The sequence below is a fragment of the Colletotrichum godetiae genome (genome assembly GCF_030913485.1).
Source record: "Colletotrichum godetiae strain CBS 193.32 chromosome Unknown BDP55scaffold_20, whole genome shotgun sequence".
NCBI lineage: Eukaryota > Fungi > Ascomycota > Sordariomycetes > Glomerellales > Glomerellaceae > Colletotrichum > Colletotrichum godetiae.
The window spans coordinates 391,885-409,978 of NW_026851268.1; the positions used below are offsets into that span (position 1 = coordinate 391,885).

Consider the following 18,094-nt stretch of genomic DNA (forward strand, 5'->3'; position numbering starts at 1 on the left):
AACCTAGAAGGTGATCTTAGTACCCGCAAACGCAGCCGTAGTCTGCGCCTCCTTAGCCTTCTTCCTCGCCTCCCAACTCGGATGCAAAATCCCCTCATCATCCTTCTTAGGCGGCACCCTCGCCTTCTTCTTCTCCTCCACTCCTCTGCCGCCGCGATCTCTACCCTTACCGCCGGCCAACGGGTTCGAAACGCCCTTCTTCCACGGCTTCCTCCCACCATCCTCGTCACCGCCCACAGCACCCCTCTTCATATCCCACCCACTATCCCTCGCGCCCGCCCTCTGCCCGTTGACCTGGCTCTTGACGTGGTTCGCCGACGCGCCGTACTTTTTCTCCCAAATCGCCTGGCGCTGTTTCTGCCCCAGCCGCTTCTTGGGCGGCGCGAGGTCGAGGTCTGAAGCCTCGGACTCGGAGTTTGATATGTACCCGCCCATCAGCGAAGGTAAGAACGTCGTCTCGCCGGGTCGGCCTGTGGGTTTCTTGGCGCGCTTCACTTTCTTCTCTTGTTTGCTTGGTTTCGGTTCCGGTTCGGGGGAGAGGGAGACGTTGGCGGCGTTGATGCGGCGTTGGCGGTCTGATTCGTTGCCGCTGTCTTCCGCGTCGTCGTCCGCTGGGTCCGCCATCTCTTCGTCCTCATCATCTTCGTCTTCGTCGTCGCTGTTACTCTCGTCGTCGGCGGTATCCCCTTCGTCGGCGACTTCGCCCAGCAGAGCCTTGTATCTGGCCTTGAGATCCTCGTCGGGGCTCTCTTCTTCCGAGTCGGAGCCGCCGAGCATAGCCTCCATCTTGGACAGAGCCTTTTCCTCTTCTTCCTCATCTGAGTCAACTTCCTCCTCCGCGGCGTCTGCATTCCTTCCGCCGTCCTCGGCGTCGCTGTCGGTCGGGATCTCGTCGTCCATCTCGTCAAACGGGTTCGGTTCCTCCTCTGCCTCTACTTCCGCCTCCTTGGCTTTAGAATCGGTCTTGGGCTTGGCGGATACATCCTTTGCATCCACCAACTTCGCCTTCTTCGATTCCCTAGGTTCGTCGTCGACGTCCTCCTCCTTCTTTGCTTGCTTCTTGCTCTCAGCGGCAGCGGGAGCAGCAGCATCTTTCTTTCCCCTCTTCTTCTTGTCCGGTATAGGCACGTTGAGAACCAGACACACGCCCCGCACCGCCTTCTCAACGGCCTCCCGGACAGACGGGCGGTTAAACAGGCCGCTGGTGACATTATGCAGCGCCACCTTCTCCTCCTCTGAGAGTTCCGGCTTCGGCACGCCCTGCTTGATCGCTTCGGGGAGGGCAGGGCTTTCGGCGATCTGCTTGACCTTGAGGAGCGAGGAGTGCAGGTGGGCGTCGGCGGTTTGCAGGAGGTCGAGGGACTGTAGGGGCAATCGTCAGCGGGCGCAAATCTATGAATACGACCCTTAGATGAAGAATAAACTCGTACCTTCAACACCAAAACCTCCCTTTCCAACCGCTTAACCTTGTCGGGCGTCGACTTGTCATCGCGCAAGCGTTTGCTGTACCGTTGACGCTCGAGTCCCTTTGCGCCTTTGATTGCCCGGAAAATCTCCTTCTTGTAGTCGGCAAGCTTCGCCTCGATGTCGTCCTCGCGCGACCTCTTTCTTTTGACCATCTTAACAGGTTGTCCTTGGCGGTTTGTCCCAGAATCGAATCGTGTGTGTTCAATCGTATTCCCTATCGCGGGTGTAAGATTATGCGCGGGCAATCATCAAACCTCAAAAGTTGGATCACGACAAAAAAAATGTGGTTCAGCGACCTTGCTAGTAAAGATCTAATCGATAAGAGCGTAACGCTTGCCGAGGAAATACCCACTATGGGGCCGTGTTTTGTACAATACGATTGGTCATACTTGATGGCTGCTATTGTTCATGGCTTTGATTGGTCACAGCTGTTCCTCCAGCGCTCATGGATGACGTTCCTTCTTGGAGGGGCACTCGAAGCACCCCGCCGTTGCAGATAGCCCGTGGACCTGTGCCATTACAAATGAGTCTGTCCGACAGATCGTATAAGTCTCGTGTCCCGCAACCATTTTTTAGCTAGAACAATCTGACAAATCTCTGCACTTGGAAAATTCGCAAGGTGTAAAATGGCTGATAGCAAGGAAGACCTCGCTGCTCTCGGAGCTGGCAACCTCTTTGGTGTCAAGGGTATGGTTGCCGTTATCACTGGTGGTGGCTCAGGTGAGTCAATCTGACGATAGCTTCATGGCTATTTTTTCTACCTCTTAAAAGTGCTGACAAGTGGCAGGAATCGGTCTCATGATGGCCAAAGCCTTGGCAGCCAATGGCGCCGAAAAGGTCTACATCCTCGGTCGGCGCAAGGAGGTCCTAGAAGAAGCCGCCTCGTCTGTGGGGCCCAGCCTCATCCCTCTGGTCTGCGATGTTAGTGACAAGGATAGTCTGAAGGAGGCAACCGCAGCCATCGAGAAGGGAGCCGGTTTTGTCAATCTTCTCGTCTGCAACGCTGGTGTCGGAGGACCCCAGGTCAAGGCTCCTACTCCCGAGACAACGGCTGAGGAATGGGCTGAGCAGCACCTTGCCCATGACATGGCCGACTACACGCGAGTTTTCGATATCAATGTCACCTCTGTGTGGTACACCGCCATGGCTTTCGTGAAGCTTCTTGACCTCGGTAACAAAAAGGGAAACCTATCACAAAGCTCTCAGGTTGTGTCGACAAGCTCCATTGCCGCCTTCAACAAGATCGCTCCCGGCGGCTGGGCGTACGGTCAGTCCAAGGCGGCCGCGACGTTGGTTATCAAGCAACTGTCAAGTAACCTGCCCCGTTGGAACATTAGGGCTAATTGCATTGCCCCTGGCTGTAAGTCTTCCTGCACCAACAACATGCAGATCCAGACTGACCCTCCTTCAGTATTCCCGAGCGAAATGTCGGCTCCCATTGCCAAGCTTTACGCCGAGGACGGAAGTGTCCCCAAGGAAATGGTGCCTCTTCAGAGGATGGGTGATTCGCAAGACATGGCAGGCGTCATGTTGTACCTTGCTTCGAGAGCTGGCGCGTATTGTAACGGTGCAGTGATTACCGTGGACGGGGGTAGACTTGGAAACTTCCCTACGACTTGGCATGCTTAGACATCCCGCCATTTCTACGCGCGGTTCAGCTTGGAGCTTTGCTATGCGTATTCTGAGAAAGCATTGATGTTGAGCTAAGCAGGTTGTCTGCGCTTCTATTTGAGCGCTGCTGAGGATTTATTCTCTGCTTCTGCTTTTGAACGCAGCTTGTGGCGCTATGTTGTAGGGCGCTTTATTGTAGGGAACAGAGATGGCGAAACTTATAAAATGTAAAGGAGTATATACCTTGGCACAAAATAATTAAAGTACGAACCAAGCTTAACCCCCTGACAGCGAGGACCCACGACTCGGTGAACATCGGTGAGAGTTGGAGTGAGGTGTGTCTCACCTGGACCCAGTTCCGGAAATACGCCGGCTAGCGTCGTCACCTCAAGAGCCCAGAAGCTAAGGAGGGGAGGGGAAGAGAAAGCGCAGAGAAGTCGGAAAAGAAGCCCAACCAGCATCCCCCACATTCTCTTCCCTGCCCTGTCCGGCTCATGCAAGTGGCTTAGCTTTCGGGCGCGCGGCACCTTGTCTCTGCCCACTTGCCCCAAGGCTCAAGCTGCGCGAAGCTCCGGCGTCGTCGCGATCCGAGTCCTGTGAGGTGCTCTACCCTTTTTGTGCGACAAACATTTGTTGTTCTGAACCACTCGACTGCGACCTATTTGTCGCCCATCCTCTGTCGTCGTTCCTTTTGTTCCCATTACTATGGTCATTTGGGCAAGGAAACGCAGACCAAAATGGACGGAGACTGGGACGAGGTAAGTCGAAGTCCATAGTCACCCCTCAGCGCTCATGGCGACGCAGCTTCGTCGCAGTTATGCGCTCTGCCTCACCTTGCGGTCAGCTGAGTCTGCGAAGCTCGCACGTCGCTTCTGATAGCCATGCCCTTGACTAACCGTTCTCATGGTCGATAGGTCGCTCGCATCCCCTTTCCGCCTCCGGGCATCCACGCCGCAGCGACGCCCGTGTCGACCATGACCTTTGACACGGCGCAAGAGCTGCTGTGGACCGGAAACGACTATGTACGAGCCATTGGATCCGACTACCACCGTGGGAAAAGACTGACAATGTTCTAGGGCCGCGTCACGTCGTTCTACCGCAGCGAGCTTCAACGCTATACGTCCTTCAAGGCTCATACCTCATCCGATGGCCCAGTTAGACAAATACTCGTCAACGACAAGGGCGTTGTGGTATTGGGATCCCGAGATATCCATATGGCGTCGCGGAAAGGCCCGCCGATATGGCATATAAGGTGCGGAAGCACAAACCCGGACCATTGGAAATCTGCCTGACATTAGAAACGCAGACACGATGATATGAAAGACTTACGATGCATGAGCTTTACGTCCAAAGGGACGTCTGAAATTCTGGTTGCCGGATTCCAGGACACCATGTTTGTGATCGACCTCGCTAAGGGAGAGGTGGTCAAACAGGTCCGTTTGATGGCGATGGTATGATGAGGACGCCTTGCTGATGAACCCAGGTTCCGACCGCGTACTCCTACAAAGTTATGAAAAAGAGCAGATACATCTGCGCTGCCACAGAAACCGGCACAGTCAACCTGATCGATGCGGCCAACTTCTCCGTCGTTAAGAGCTGGAACGCCCACTCCGCCTTGATCAGCGATATGGATGCCCAACACGACTTCATCGTCACTTGCGGTTACTCACTGCGGCAGGGGCGAGATTACATGCTTGACCCATTCTTGAATGTGTTTGACATCAAGAAAATGTCGTCCATGTCGCCGATTCCGTTTCCTGCGGGGGCTGCCTTTGTCAGAATGCACCCAAGAATGTCGACGACTAGTATTGTCATGTCCACGAGCGGTCAGATGCACGTTGTTGACCTGATGAATCCGAACACCAGTAATGTGCGGCAAACAAACACAATGAACTACTTGACCATGTTCGAAATCGCCCCATCCGGCGAAGCCGTGGCTCTGGTAGATGCGGATCACAACATACACATCTGGGGTTCCCCTTCGAAACTCCGCTTCGTTGACTTCGCGTCGCAGACTGAGTTCGCAACTCCGGAAGAGCCTCTGCCTACGATAGAGTGGACTGCTGATACGTTAGTCACGCCCTTCTCTGCTTCCTCTGTGACAAGTATCAGGATCACTGACCTATTCCTAGTCCTCTCAACTCTATTGGTATGCCACATTACCGTGAGGCGTTGCTGTCCGCTTGGCCAGATCTTCTTTCTGATGTTGGGGCTCCTCCGACCAAGCTTGAACCACAATTTGTTGCGGGCCTCAAACAATCCGAATTCGGCCATTATGGACGGAATACACGGGGTCTGCGAAGGAACCAAGTTGAGGATACTCGCAATTTGGACAGAGGAAACGCTTCGGGAATCCTTGCGCCAAAATTCCTCAGCGAAAAGGCTAGAGAGTTTGCTATGACTCCAGTTGGCAATGCAAGTGGCGACGAAAAGGTTGACGATGTTGCCCACTCCCTAATGCAAATGGAAATCGACCCCACCAAACAGGAGTGCCATCCGATGTACCGCAATGTTGAGATCAAGTACAGCAAGTTTGGTGTTGACGACTTTGACTTTGGGTATGTCAGTTTATTTCGCAGAGACTGGTTTGCTTGCTAACCTTGTCCAGATTCTACAACAGAACACAGTACTCTGGACTGGAGATCCATATCGCCAACTCTTACGCCAACTCTTTGCTGCAAGTCATGAACTTCACGCCTCTAATTCGAAACATGGCTCTCCAACATGCGGCCACTGCGTGTGTTGCTGATACCTGTCTGTTGTGCGAATTGGGTTTCTTGTTCGACATGCTCCAGAAGGCCGAAGGTTCCATCTGTCAAGCGACCAACATGCTGAAGACTCTCAGCCACCATCCCCAAGGTCTGTGGTCCAAATGCTTGAATTTGCAGCGAAGACTGACTGCTACGTAGCCCCATCTCTTGGACTCCTTGAAGAAGATCCACATGGCTCTACTTTGACGGTGATGCTGCAGGGACTGACGAGATTCCTTTTGGAGAAGATTGTCCAGGACTATCGTTCCATCCCGCCTGGCTCGAATATGATGGAGCAGGTTCGTCAAGGACACGTTGGACAATGTTGCAACGAGCTGACCGTCTCTAGATGCTCGCGACTTCCGCAACAAGTTCAATTAGGTGCATTAACTGCAGATCCGAGTATACTCGCCCTGGATCGACTTTTGTGAACGATCTGATGTACCCGCAACCAGCAGGGACAGGGGTAAGTCCAAGCTAGTGTGAACACCGTTCGTGTTCTCGAACCTTTGGTTGTCGTGATTCGCAGATGGCTAGCGTCGCCAACTCCTTCGCTCCTAGTTCTTGACTAAGACATTTCCTTCCTGTTCAAATGCTAATTGCTCACAGAAGAACGCCAACCGGACTCAGAAAGCGTCGAAAGTGACATTTTCACAAATACTAAAGTCAAGTGTCGAAAGGGAAACGACGTCAAAGGGTTGGTGTAGTCGATGCCAGCGATATCAGACTATCGCAACTCGCAAGACCATTCACAATATCCCCGCCGTCTTCATGCTGAATACGGCAATCGGAAACTCGGAGCAAAGGCGTTACTGGTCGACGCCTGGATTCCTCCCGGAAGAAATTGGCGTCATAGTAGACCACGGCCAATTCTTCTGTTACGAAGGAGAGGATCTGAAGCTCCACCTGCAGCGCGGTATCCACAACATAACTGTGTATTCGCTGGTGGGTATGGCCATGAACATCGACCCAGGTCCGGGTCAAAAACCTCATCTGGTTGCAATGGCCAACGGTATGTGATCCTGGCTGTTTCTAGAGTGACGCTGCTGACAAAATCAAAGTCGCCCATGCGCAGCCAACCGCCCCGGCTACTAGTCAGTGGCATCTGTTCAATGACTTCCTAGTCCGGTCTGTGAGCACCGAAGAAGCCCTTTCGTTCCACCCGCCTTGGAAGACGCCTTCGGTAATCGCTTTTCAAGTCAAGGAGGCGAATAACAAGATCGATATGGACTGGAAGAAGAACATTGATACCTCTCTTCTCTATGAAGATAACAAGTTGGTTCCCTTCTCGAAAATGCCGTTACAGATGACTTGCTGACCCATTAAGCCCTCACAATGATGGAAAGACATATCAAGCGCTCGATTCGGCGAGTGAAAGGCCCGGGCCGGAGAGCATCGTCGCTTTAGACACAGAGTTCGTCGCCGTCCGTCAGCCTGAAATCGAGATGAACTCCGATGGCGAAAGAGAGACGATTCGGCCAATCGTGTACGCCCTCGCAAGAGCCTCCGTCGTTCGCGGACAAGGAGAAGACGAAGGCCTACCGTTCATCGACGACTATATCTCGATTAGAGAACCCATTGTTGATTACCTGACATCATACTCGGGTATTACTCATGATGATCTGGACCCCCGCATTTCCAAGCATAATCTCGTGCCCCTGAAGGTTGCCTACAAGAAGCTTTGGATTTTGCTGAACCTGGGCTGCAAGTTCCTCGGTCACGGCCTCAAGCAGGATTTCAGAGTGATCAACATCCACATACCGAAGTCCCAAGTCATCGACACAATCGATTTGTTCTTCTTGAAGTCTCGCCTGCGGAAGCTCTCGCTGGCTTTCTTGGCGTGGTACTTGCTGAAGGAAGATATCCAGCTGGAGACTCACGACTCGATCGAGGATGCCCGGACAGCACTGAAGCTATATCGGAAGTATTTGGAGTTCGAGGATGCAGGTATCCTGGAACCGATGCTTCAAGATATCTATCGGGGCGGACGAGACGTCAACTTCCGGCCGCCTGCTAGGAGCGGGCAGGCCGCTGATGTCCAAAGAACAGATACGCCTCCTCCCCTACCCAAAGAGGCTCCCACTACACCCGGCGCTCCGGGAGCTGGGACTTCGGCGAGTGGCGGTTTCGGGGCGGGCTCGACGTGGACGCCGGGTAAGGGCTCGCCGCTTCGATGAGGTGGTTGGCACAACGCCGGGGGCTCGTTGGTGGTAGAGTCCAGACGATGCTTCTTTTAATTGAGTTAGAGAGTAGTATCATTAGAACAGCAGGTCTTCTTACTCATCGATAATCTTCCCGTTGATTGTGCTTCCCGTCCTGTCTGGCGGTGTTCTGCTTACGTTCGTCAACCTTGTACCACACTTGACCGTTCATCGATTCCAGGTGACGGTTTATTGTTTACAGAGAATCGAGAACCAATCTTACCAAACTTGAAGCCAAAGGAGCCACGCGCTGTGCCAGGAGATGGTAGGCGGCAGGCTCGATCCGAATGCTGGGGAAGGCGTCACCGCTATGATGAGCAACCGCGAGGCCACGGAGCAAGGTAATGAGCTCAGATTACATCGAAGGGAGGCAGGCAGTCTCAAGAGTACTTTGCGGCAAATTTGGTGTGCATCTTGATGCGCGCTGCGAAATCTCACGATGATTTATCCCGACGAACGATGGCAATCCCTGGCCGAATTCGACCCATTCCTTCGGCCCCCTCGACCGCACGGCATTGCGCGAGTATACCCAGCTATCAAAATGATCTACTCGGCCTGCTTCATCATTTGAAACTATTTTTACGACGGTAACTCGTCTGTGTGGCGAGCATTCGATGCCAGAAGCCAGAAATCAACGATTCTCGGCCAGCCCTTGACGTTCCTCGACTTACAACCGTCAACTACACCCTCGACGCGGTATTCCTCGCCACAACACATCCATATCACCGGGAAAATTGTCAAATAGGTTCAAATAACTATAATAAACACGATTATATGGTTTTAATCTCTTCATATTGGATTGCGCCTCCGTCATCCCATCTATTGTACGATTCCCCTTCCATCTGGATGTCCAGACGTGCCACCCCGATTAGGCTTAGCGGTCACTAGAGATCGTGCGCTACACTTGATTAGGCCTAGCTTTCAGCCCTACCATCGCTTTTTGCGTCCACCCCCTTTGGGGGTGAGCCATTTCAGCCAATGAGGTGTTACTGATCTGGGCGCACCATCCGTCTACTTCTACCCTTCCTCCTCGAACCGCCCCCAATCTTCCTTCTTCCTTTCTTCTCTTCACGGTTTGATCGTTTGATGCTCTAGCTTGCTAAGATGTCTTCTCTCTGCTTCTCTCCTGCTTCGGCTGCCGCCCGCCCGTCTGAGACCGGTCCGCAGTCCAGGGTTCAAGTCCCTGCCCCCGTCAACGCCAGCACCCTCGTGGCCTCGCTCAGTTCCTTCCTCCGCCGTGTCCCCAGCCTCCTCGCAGCCGCCGTCACAAGCGCTGTCTGCCCGATCCTGTGAGTTATTTCATCCTCCGCTCTACAGCTTGAGCCTCACTGGCCTATCTGTCTTCATTTTAGCTAAGCAGTCTTTTCTAGCCGGTACATCGGTACCCCGACACCACCCGCGATGCTTGCCTGTAGCTCGTCTCCTCGTCAACTCCAGACTGGAGCTACTCGATCCTCGATCACGGTGTCGTCCTCTCTTAGTAAGTCCTCTTCTGGGGGCTTTTGTTCTCTGTTTACGCAGCCCGTTGTGCACGTTTGCACTCCTCCTCCCCGTGGCGATCCGCATGGTTGGACCCTGAGTATGTCCCATTACTTAGGGCCGGAATCCCGGATCAGTACTTCTTCGGTCGGTTCTCCTTTGGTCAGGACTCCTTCGCCTTCGGTTGCTTCTGCGGTTTCGGCTCCTGTTGGACGTGTCTGCACTCCTCCAGGTCGGTCCCCGCATGGCTTCACTCTGACAATGTCCCATTACTTGGGTCCAGAGTCCAGGGTCAGTCCTCTGCCTTTGGATGGTTCCCTGTCTTTGGATAGGTCTTCCTCGCCTTCGGTTGGATCTGTGGTTACGGCGCCTGTTGGTCCTGTTTGCACCCCTCCCCGTTTGTCCCCGCGTGCCTTTACTCTCAGTATGTCCCATTACTTTGAGTCGGTTCCCCGGGTTAGTCCTTCGTCTTCGGTACGCTCTGCTTCTTCTGGTTCTCCAGGACGGTCGGTTTCCGTTTCCAACCTGGAGGATCCGTTTGTGGACGCCTCTTCCCCTGCTGTGGATTCGCTAATCCATCCATTGGTTTCGCCTGTTCCTCGTCCTAACTTTGAACAGTTGATGGCCCTTGCCGACTGGCAGATTGAAAAGGCCCGCGCCTACACTGCCACTTACACCGCTAAGCGTCAAGCTGCCTCCGTCGCTGCTAACACTCCCAGGACCCCGGAGCCAAGGACCCCAGAGTTGAGGATCCTGAAGCCTGAGAACCTAGAGCCCCCGACGCTTTCTCCCATGACTTGCTCGCCTTCCGCGGATGCCTCTCCTGAAGAACATGGCTCGCTGTTCCGTAACCCGGTTGAACCGCCTTGTACTCCGCCGCCGTGTACTCCTCCTCCTCGTGAGATGGACACTCTCGACCGCAGCGTTGAACGGCAACGGATCCGGGCCCGTGAGCTCAGCGCAGAGGCCAAGGTCAAGTTTGCGCAGCTCCGGTCTCTCCTGGCGGACTGGCCTGCTCCCAAAAGGCGGTACGCGCCCTCTTACGACTACAGCACGGAATCGCCTACGCCGCACACCATTTCCAACTGGGACTCGACCCTGGAAGAGGATCGGATATCGGAATACTCCTGGACCAAAGGCGCGTTCCCTGTCGCCTCTCCTCAGCCCCTTGGGGCTCTGGCAGAGTGGGATTCGCCGGCCGTTTCTCCTGGATACTCTAGGTCTCCTGTCGCATCGTCCTCTGGTTCCGTTGGCTCATCTGGTTCCCCTGGATCGTCTGGTTCTTCCGGCACTCATGGTTCCACTGGATCCTCTGGATCTGGTGGCTCTTCTGGATACTGTGCGTCTCCCGGATCTACTGGATCTTTCGGAACCTCCAGCTTTTTTGGGTCTCCCGGATGCCCTGGTCCCCCCGAGGAGTCTGGATCGATCTCTTCCTTGCTGGAGCTTTATGGTCCCCGATCACCTGCGCCTGTTCCTGTGCCTGTTCCCGTACCCGCTCCTGAGCTTGAGTTTGACCTGGTCACGACCAAAATCAAGGGTGCCAAGGGAATCACCCTCAGGATCACCCGCCGAGTTCCTCGGGTTAGGTCTTGAGCCATATATCCTTTCTAGTTCCTGATTCCTGATTTTCGTTCTGGTCTTGGTTTGGTTTGTTGTTTCTGCTTCTTCCCTTTGGCTCTTGGAGCCGTTCAGGGATCTTGTTTTGTACTTTGTTCTACTTTCTGTTTTTGCTCAATCCCCCACTCTCGTTTCCCCCCTTTTTGGTCAGCTAACTGTGATAGGTCCCCCGTCCGGGAAGGTCATCGTACTCCCGCTCTCATGATTTAACTTCCTATTTATCTATTTACCTATCTGCTATATATCTGAATATGCTTGCCACACAGAACATGCTAACGATATCAGTAAGTCCTCCCTAACCCCAAACTGTGTCAGTCGACTAACTTTGAGTACACAATGACAGATCCAAACAATAAATCGGGTAACCTGGTAAGCTATTATTTCTCCTCTTTCACCATTAGCTTGAAATGACTTCCCTTCGTCGGCACACTGCCGTACTGGTCAGAGTAACCTCGGTCAGCATGTTAAGCCTTTGATTCTTTTCTGTTCCTATTAGCCTTGACTAAATCCCAACAATCTTCTACAGGTACCATCGGACTCGTCCAAATGAAGTCGGACAACATGGTAAGTTGTTCATTCCTTTCTATTTCTGTAACTGTGACTGACTTCCAGTAAACTCCGACACTTTTCGCGGTATGAGCCAAACACATAATGTAAGCAAACCCCTTATCATCAAGCCTTGATATCATTGTCTAATGTAAACAATCTGTCCAAGGTACTCTTTTGGGCAAGAGCCTTTGGTATCTCTACGTGTACTAACCAAGGTATGTGATAGATTATCCGCTGCGTGCTGAGGTGATTCTTTTGCCGACTGCTTTTACCTCTTATTGTCTGCTCCTGCTGCACTGTCACTTCCAAGCTACTCTCGTGGCGCGTTCTAGCCAGACCTGTTAGTGCAACTTGATATTTGAAATCGCAGAGATCACCACAATCCATGGCTATGCTTTTTGGTAACAACACTAGGTCTACCTGTCCTCGCTGGTCCTTGAAGTATGAAGTAAGGCTACTGACCTCGGGCTTGATTCGTGACTATGCAGTGGCGCTGACCTCGAGTGCAAACAAACTGTGAATCACATTTTTATCGCCAGAGATATTCTTCTCGCCAGCCCTACGAACTGCTTCTGTCGGATCGCATCGTCGGCGCCATTATGACCTTCGATCATGTCGTAGAATTACGGTGTGAATAGTACTCTCCGCGCCGTCATAGCCGGCGGCGGATAGTATTGAGGTCCATGCTACATACAGACAGGCCATTCTAGTGGGATCTGGTGTCTATGATAGTATAGAATCGAGCGAGTCGGAGATGAGATACATTGCTACTGGCGCTCGTCACCTGGCAGGCTTTAAGCTTCACTGGCTTCAGGTTGCGAAGAAGTAGAGCGGTGATTACCAGATGACATCTCGGCCCGCTCGTTCTCCTGTCTTCCGTGACGTGTAGTCTGTCCTTGGGCTTTTCGAGACAGAGATTGCGCGTTGCGGGTTATAAATTCCCCCATGTTCGTTGTGTTAGAGCCTTGGGGAACAATTTCTCACTCCTTTTCCAGGCTAGCCATGCGCCAATTTGGATAGACATCGTGCGGTATCTACGTTAAGCATGTGAGAGTGCGAAGATGAAAGTCTTCCGATCCATCGATCATCGTGAATGGTAGCGCCATGCTGCATCTCTTTGAATGGATTTCATTTTCCTTGAACGACGAGCTATACATTGGTATGCCTAGTACTTGGGAAACCTCCGGTATTCCTTGGAACCAGCTCTGCACCATTCATACGTACGTGGCCATGCCAAAGATTACGAGATGTATGATCATGATAGCTACTCTGTGTGACTTGAGTCGATCTATTGAAACACAGTGCTGTAAGTGATGCAGTGCCTGGCACTTCACTTTTGGGCAAATGTGGAAACCCACACGTACGGTAATCCCGAAATTGCCCAAATCAGAGCAGTACAGTCGAATAGGTAGATTCAAAATGATTATGATGTAAGAAATGCATATCATCGACCTTGGTCATCAACTGTTGTCATAAGGTCTAATCGACACTTTGCCGAGCCAAGTTACCGTGAGAGACGGAAATACCTCAACATCATTATGGCCATTCCGGGCTGCCTCCCAATCGAAGGAAGCAATGAGCAGCGAGCCGCAAGAAGCGATGACATCGCAACATAGCCGAGCCATGAACCGTGAATGATGAGGCCCGGGGGCTAGGCTATGGTCTATTTCACATTTGAGGCCCTCCACTTCCCTTTCCGGGTCTGGAAAAGCCCGCATCTCTCGAGGACCTGGATCATGGATAGGTTCAAGAGCTAGAAGTGTCAAGCCGAGATGGTGAGGATGAGCGAGGGTTTTCGGCTCAAGGTACGGGAGCGGCCGGGTTGTGACGGGTGTGGGGTCCATCTATTGGGTAAGACTCTGAGCACGACAGGCATCATGGTGACTGGTCTAGGTAGAGTAGCAAACAAGGGAGAGAGAGGAAGTCCAGGTTGGTTTCGATTGGCGATGCCTGAGCTGGGCGTCAGTGTGTCATCCCACGTTTCCAAGAAGCTGATTTGCCAGGGGGTTAGTTGACGATACTGTGATTCCATGAGTGTGAGCTCTGCTGAAATGCTACCCCGGCTTCTCAGGGTCGAGTAGCCGGAAAACGGAACATCTCTTTTGGGACGTTTTGAGCTATTGGTGTATGGATACGTAGTGCGGCTCATCAAATCTGCAGTTTAATCATGTCAAACCAGGGGTCCGAGACAGGTTGTGTACGAATAGACAAGCAAGCGGTCAGCAGTATCGGAACCACGCCCGGTGGATGGGTCATATCGTGCATCCCATCCCTCTTCTTCTTGGGACGGACAAGCGTCATCCCGCGGGATGGAGGGGCGCGCATGGAAGTGAGCGCTAGGATGTTTGCTCGGTTGGAAACTGGGCGGTATCTGAGGTTCCTGACATTTCCGCCTAGGGGAATAGAAGGCCGAGGTGCATATTCCATGTTTTGGGTTCCTTTTTGGAAAAGCAGATTGACTCATTGAGAGAGATGCCGTTTGGCGTTTCCGGACCGGGGATGGTGAGCTCGGATTCACTCGGGACGAATTTCCGGCAAATGGATGGAATTGCTGGTAACGAGCAGAGAGGAACTGAGAGAGAGTGGGATAGGTTTGTTTTTCCACCAGTGCCGTGGCGGGTTACCGAGCTTTCGGGAATAACACCAGGATGGCGCACGGGCGTCTGGCAACCAAATTAGACCTTGGAAGACCAAGGATACGCAAGTGAGGATGTGAAGCTATCTCGCGTCTTCGCCTTTACGGCGAAAATGTTGAAGACGCCGATATGAGCCAAGAGAGAGGCTTTTTTTTTTTTTTTTTTGCGTTGTTTTCTTGTCAACAATGCAATCTGATTCGTGTTTGTCTTGGGGATCTTCCCTCATGTCTTGAACCGCGACTTTCCGTTGCGGCATCGGCACATTTTGATCAACGTTGTTGGACAGACATAACCGAATTATCGTGGATGGACACGATAGGCAGATTAGAGTTTGGAGGTTCTGCCAGCTTGCAAGGGATGGCTGGGCCAGGGAGCTGGCATGGCTGCGTCGTCCGTATCGTCCGGCGGTTGAGGGCCGAGGGTGGCTCGCCGACGCGGACGATCCCGCTTCGTTGGGACCAGATTGGATGCTGCAGGGCTGCGGTGACTCAACAGCTTCACATGTCTTCAACTCGAGCTCGAGCAGGTAGATGTGGGAGATGATACGGGAATAAGGCCTTTGGGGTCGAAGCAGCCTAGCAGAGTTAGCATTACCCTGAGCTGAGTGCCTGACCGCCAAAGAGACAACAAGTGCAATGTTTGAGCGAGCTCAATGGTTCCCAATTCCAACAAGATGCCTCTCGGTGAGACATGGCGGGCTGAAGGGGAGTCGGCGTGGCCCCAACGGACGGATCCAACGAGGCGCATAGTATTTGGACCTCGTTTCGGTGAGGCAAGGTGAGTCGAGGGGCAGTGGCTGAGGTGTCAGACGAATCATGTTGCTCGACCAAGCTGTGACGAAAATAGACGATCTGAGTGGATAGCTGTGGTGCATAAGATACGGGGGCAGCATATCCATATCCATACTCCGTAGAGGCTATTCGAGGTCAGCCAGTCCTGAGAGCTGGAATTAAAATCATTCGCGGGACAGCTCCCTCCTCACACGAGAATCCCGGCGCCAAGTGCGCTTGTTTGGCGAGCACAGGGGAGCGAAACCAGCTACGTCACCCAAGGTGTCTGTCTGTCTCCCGGGGGAAGAACCCCAACTTGCTTCCGTTCCTGGAAGTAAGGTAAAGCATCATCATAGCAAGAGAGAACAAGGTGACATTAAGGAAACCACGACTGTATGGTCCTGACGAGAGTTGAGAACGTGACTGCTGCTTGCTCTGGCCGTTTGAAGATGCCCGAGCAGGAGTTCATCAAGTGACCCAGGCAAGTGCCAGGCTCTTATCGATACCCAGCACGTGTGCACTTACATAAGCATCCGCTAAAGTGGACCATCAAGGTCATTGAGCGTAGGGAGGCCCGTGCTTAGACGCTACCCCGCATTCCTGCAGCAGGTGGCAGCAAGCAGTTCGCAGGCCAGTCCCAGACGAGAACAGCGCTTTCTCGCAAAGCTGCAAATCCATCCCATCTGCCAGACGTCTTTATGCCCTTTTCTGAATTCACTGCTCGATGCGATGGCGAGTGACCTTTACCCCAACTTTGAACAAGTACCTCGACTAAACGCAACGGATTCATCGGCATCGTCGGGGCTTTCTCGTCTGCCCTCGGGAGGACGAAGGGAAAGCAAAACGAGCAGCCAAGGAGCAAGGGATCTGTGTCGTCTATTGTCTTGATGCTAAAATAAATCGATACTAAAGACAGGGAACGGTATCAACATAGTACACAGCAGGAATCAGATTACGGCTACGAAACGCATGGCAAGCCGTTCAAATCCCATTTGGCCTGTTTCTTCCACCGCTTCCATTCTCCGCAAGAGCAATCGCCTCGGCCGCGACGCGCTACATTATTTGCACGCCATCTACCAGCCGTCTCTTCTTCATCCGCGGCATTACCCTTGTCCGTGTTGACGCGGAGCAATTCAAGCCATCTCGAGAGGGACAACCAGCCTTCTCCGTCTCTGTCTGAGCACTCGGACATGGCTGTTGCTATCAATTTCACCTCACTCACACCGGCAAACCCCCACCAGCCTGGTGACCCGAGGTCACCCAACGATCGACACCCGTTTCATTGCTGTCGTGCCGTCATCCAAGCCCAGTCGAAGCCAGGCACCGTCTCACCCAGTCTTTGCCGCCGATAGGTATTACTCTGTGCAAGCAAGGCCAGCCATGTCACAACTCGCAGACAGACACGGTCCAAGAACACTCGACTGCGCAAGGGGTTGCATTCTCCCACGGCGCGAACATAGCCGCCGCCTACCTTGAGCAGCTCGCTGTCGCAGTCGTTCGTTCCGCTCCAATCTGTTCAGATTGTCAGGAGATTTCCTCCCCTGATGGCGCCCATGGTGACGTTTTCCATGCCGGACCTCAACGTTCCCCTCTACACCAAACATCCACCGATGTGCATGTCGTCCCGATGTCTCCATTCAAATTGCTCAGCTTTACAAGTTGCTGCAAGCACAAGGCAGGTCGCAGGATGTTCCCGAGATTCGAGCGATTCCCCAGGTATCCATCCATTCCACCCTGTAACCCGTCCCATCCATCCATCCATCCACCCATCCATCTACAACTACACAGTACTTGGACAAGAACGGGCCAGCCACGCCCCCTCACTGCCTTCGACACGTTGATGGATGAGGTGTGCCGAAACCATTTAACCCCGCATCCGGACGGCACCAGACAGACGCGACAGACAATGCGCCTGGCTTCGCAATCACGGCCTCCCGTTGGTGAAATCCCCAAATCCTCATTGGCGCGTTACCTTCCCCAGCCAGGGACAACGCCGCTTGGATGGGAGGGTGGGAAGCTTTTTAGTCGTCCTCCTCGTCTTTGGGGCTTGGGGGGCTGGCATGTCTCTCTCTGCTGGCTGATACGTCGTAGTCCAATGGTCGACTGACCGACCGACCGACTGTGACCCTGTGTGTGAACTGGCATACCGACAATGCCTTCGATGTACTGTAGAGAGGTACTTGTCTGGTCATCAACACCAAGTATCTCTCCTCCATGTCGTCTCGGACACCAGGATCAGCCAAGGTACTATGTGGCACAAGGCATGTGTCTCTCTCATAAATATATCGACACCACTGCCTCGACTCCGCACGAGATGCCCATCTCTCACACCATCCATACTTTTTTGTCTGTCCCGTACCAAGGTACTGCAATTATTGTCCTCGTCCATCCGTCCATCCGTCTCGTTTGAGACGCCAAAGCTACATCTCGATCAAATTGGAAGCCTCGGTCCTCCTCCAAAACCACACACAGAAGCTACCGCTAAAACTGATCAACGGCTTCCAATCCGTCTTCCTCTACTAGCCCAGCTGGGAGCAGCTACCGCCGAACCTTGATTGTACCGAGAAGCACCTGACATCTTGAACCAAGCTACCGTCAACTCCCGAAGGAGCCATCCACGAACAGAGAAGGAATTACTTGGTCTCGTCTCTACCGGCCACCGCATCTTCACAAGCTTTGTGAACACCATACCATCTACCTCTCTTACCACAACTTGCTTATTTGCTTGCTTGTCCGGCTCGTCTTTCTCTCGACTTTGGCTCTTTCCATCTCTCCTCTGATCCCTCCAAAGCAAGCCATAAACCCAACCCCGCCCCGCTCTCCTCTTATTACAGCTTCAGCGTTTCCCCAACGGTACGCGATCTCGAATCAAACATTAGTCTTTGTGCAGAGTCATTGCAACGCTTATTCCGGCACTCTTATACCCTGTATCGACCGAAAGACGTCAAATCTTTGGCCGTAACGATAACCCATCCAACAAGACATCTCTTCTTCGTGTAAGTCAAAACGTT

At 53.0% G+C, this 18,094-nt stretch overlaps 5 protein-coding genes across 5 annotated transcripts; 4 read left to right on the forward strand and 1 right to left on the reverse strand.

Moving 5' to 3' along the window:
• Positions 1–3: 3 nt before the first annotated feature.
• BDP55DRAFT_551902 (Bud-site selection protein) lies at positions 4–1,619 on the reverse strand (the record flags this gene model as incomplete). Its single annotated transcript, XM_060569152.1, has 2 exons — positions 4–1,362; positions 1,431–1,619. 2 exons carry the CDS (start codon positions 1,617–1,619, stop codon positions 4–6), a joined length of 1,548 nt encoding a protein of 515 aa, XP_060429731.1.
• Positions 1,620–2,093: 474 nt separating this feature from the next.
• BDP55DRAFT_551966 (short-chain dehydrogenase) lies at positions 2,094–3,096 on the forward strand (the record flags this gene model as incomplete). Its single annotated transcript, XM_060569160.1, has 3 exons — positions 2,094–2,187; positions 2,255–2,827; positions 2,879–3,096. The coding sequence occupies 3 exons, from the start codon at positions 2,094–2,096 to the stop codon at positions 3,094–3,096; spliced, it is 885 nt and encodes a 294-aa protein (XP_060429732.1).
• Positions 3,097–3,815: 719 nt separating this feature from the next.
• BDP55DRAFT_728559 (PAB-dependent poly(A)-specific ribonuclease subunit PAN2) lies at positions 3,816–8,005 on the forward strand (the record flags this gene model as incomplete). Its single annotated transcript, XM_060579449.1, has 12 exons — positions 3,816–3,836; positions 3,993–4,100; positions 4,155–4,330; positions 4,385–4,511; positions 4,562–5,148; positions 5,211–5,636; positions 5,687–5,937; positions 5,988–6,127; positions 6,178–6,294; positions 6,438–6,840; positions 6,890–7,103; positions 7,156–8,005. 12 exons carry the CDS (start codon positions 3,816–3,818, stop codon positions 8,003–8,005), a joined length of 3,420 nt encoding a protein of 1,139 aa, XP_060429733.1.
• A 1,128-nt stretch (positions 8,006–9,133) lies between these two features.
• Positions 9,134–11,104, forward strand: BDP55DRAFT_743956 (uncharacterized protein; the record flags this gene model as incomplete). The annotated part of the gene is made up of 3 exons (XM_060580500.1): positions 9,134–9,318; positions 9,347–9,509; positions 9,551–11,104. 3 exons carry the CDS (start codon positions 9,134–9,136, stop codon positions 11,102–11,104), a joined length of 1,902 nt encoding a protein of 633 aa, XP_060429734.1.
• A 3,030-nt stretch (positions 11,105–14,134) lies between these two features.
• Positions 14,135–14,909, forward strand: BDP55DRAFT_148525 (uncharacterized protein). The gene has a single exon (XM_060565597.1). It carries the CDS (start codon positions 14,443–14,445, stop codon positions 14,854–14,856), a length of 414 nt encoding a protein of 137 aa, XP_060429735.1. The 5' UTR covers positions 14,135–14,442; the 3' UTR covers positions 14,857–14,909.
• Positions 14,910–18,094: the final 3,185 nt, after the last annotated feature.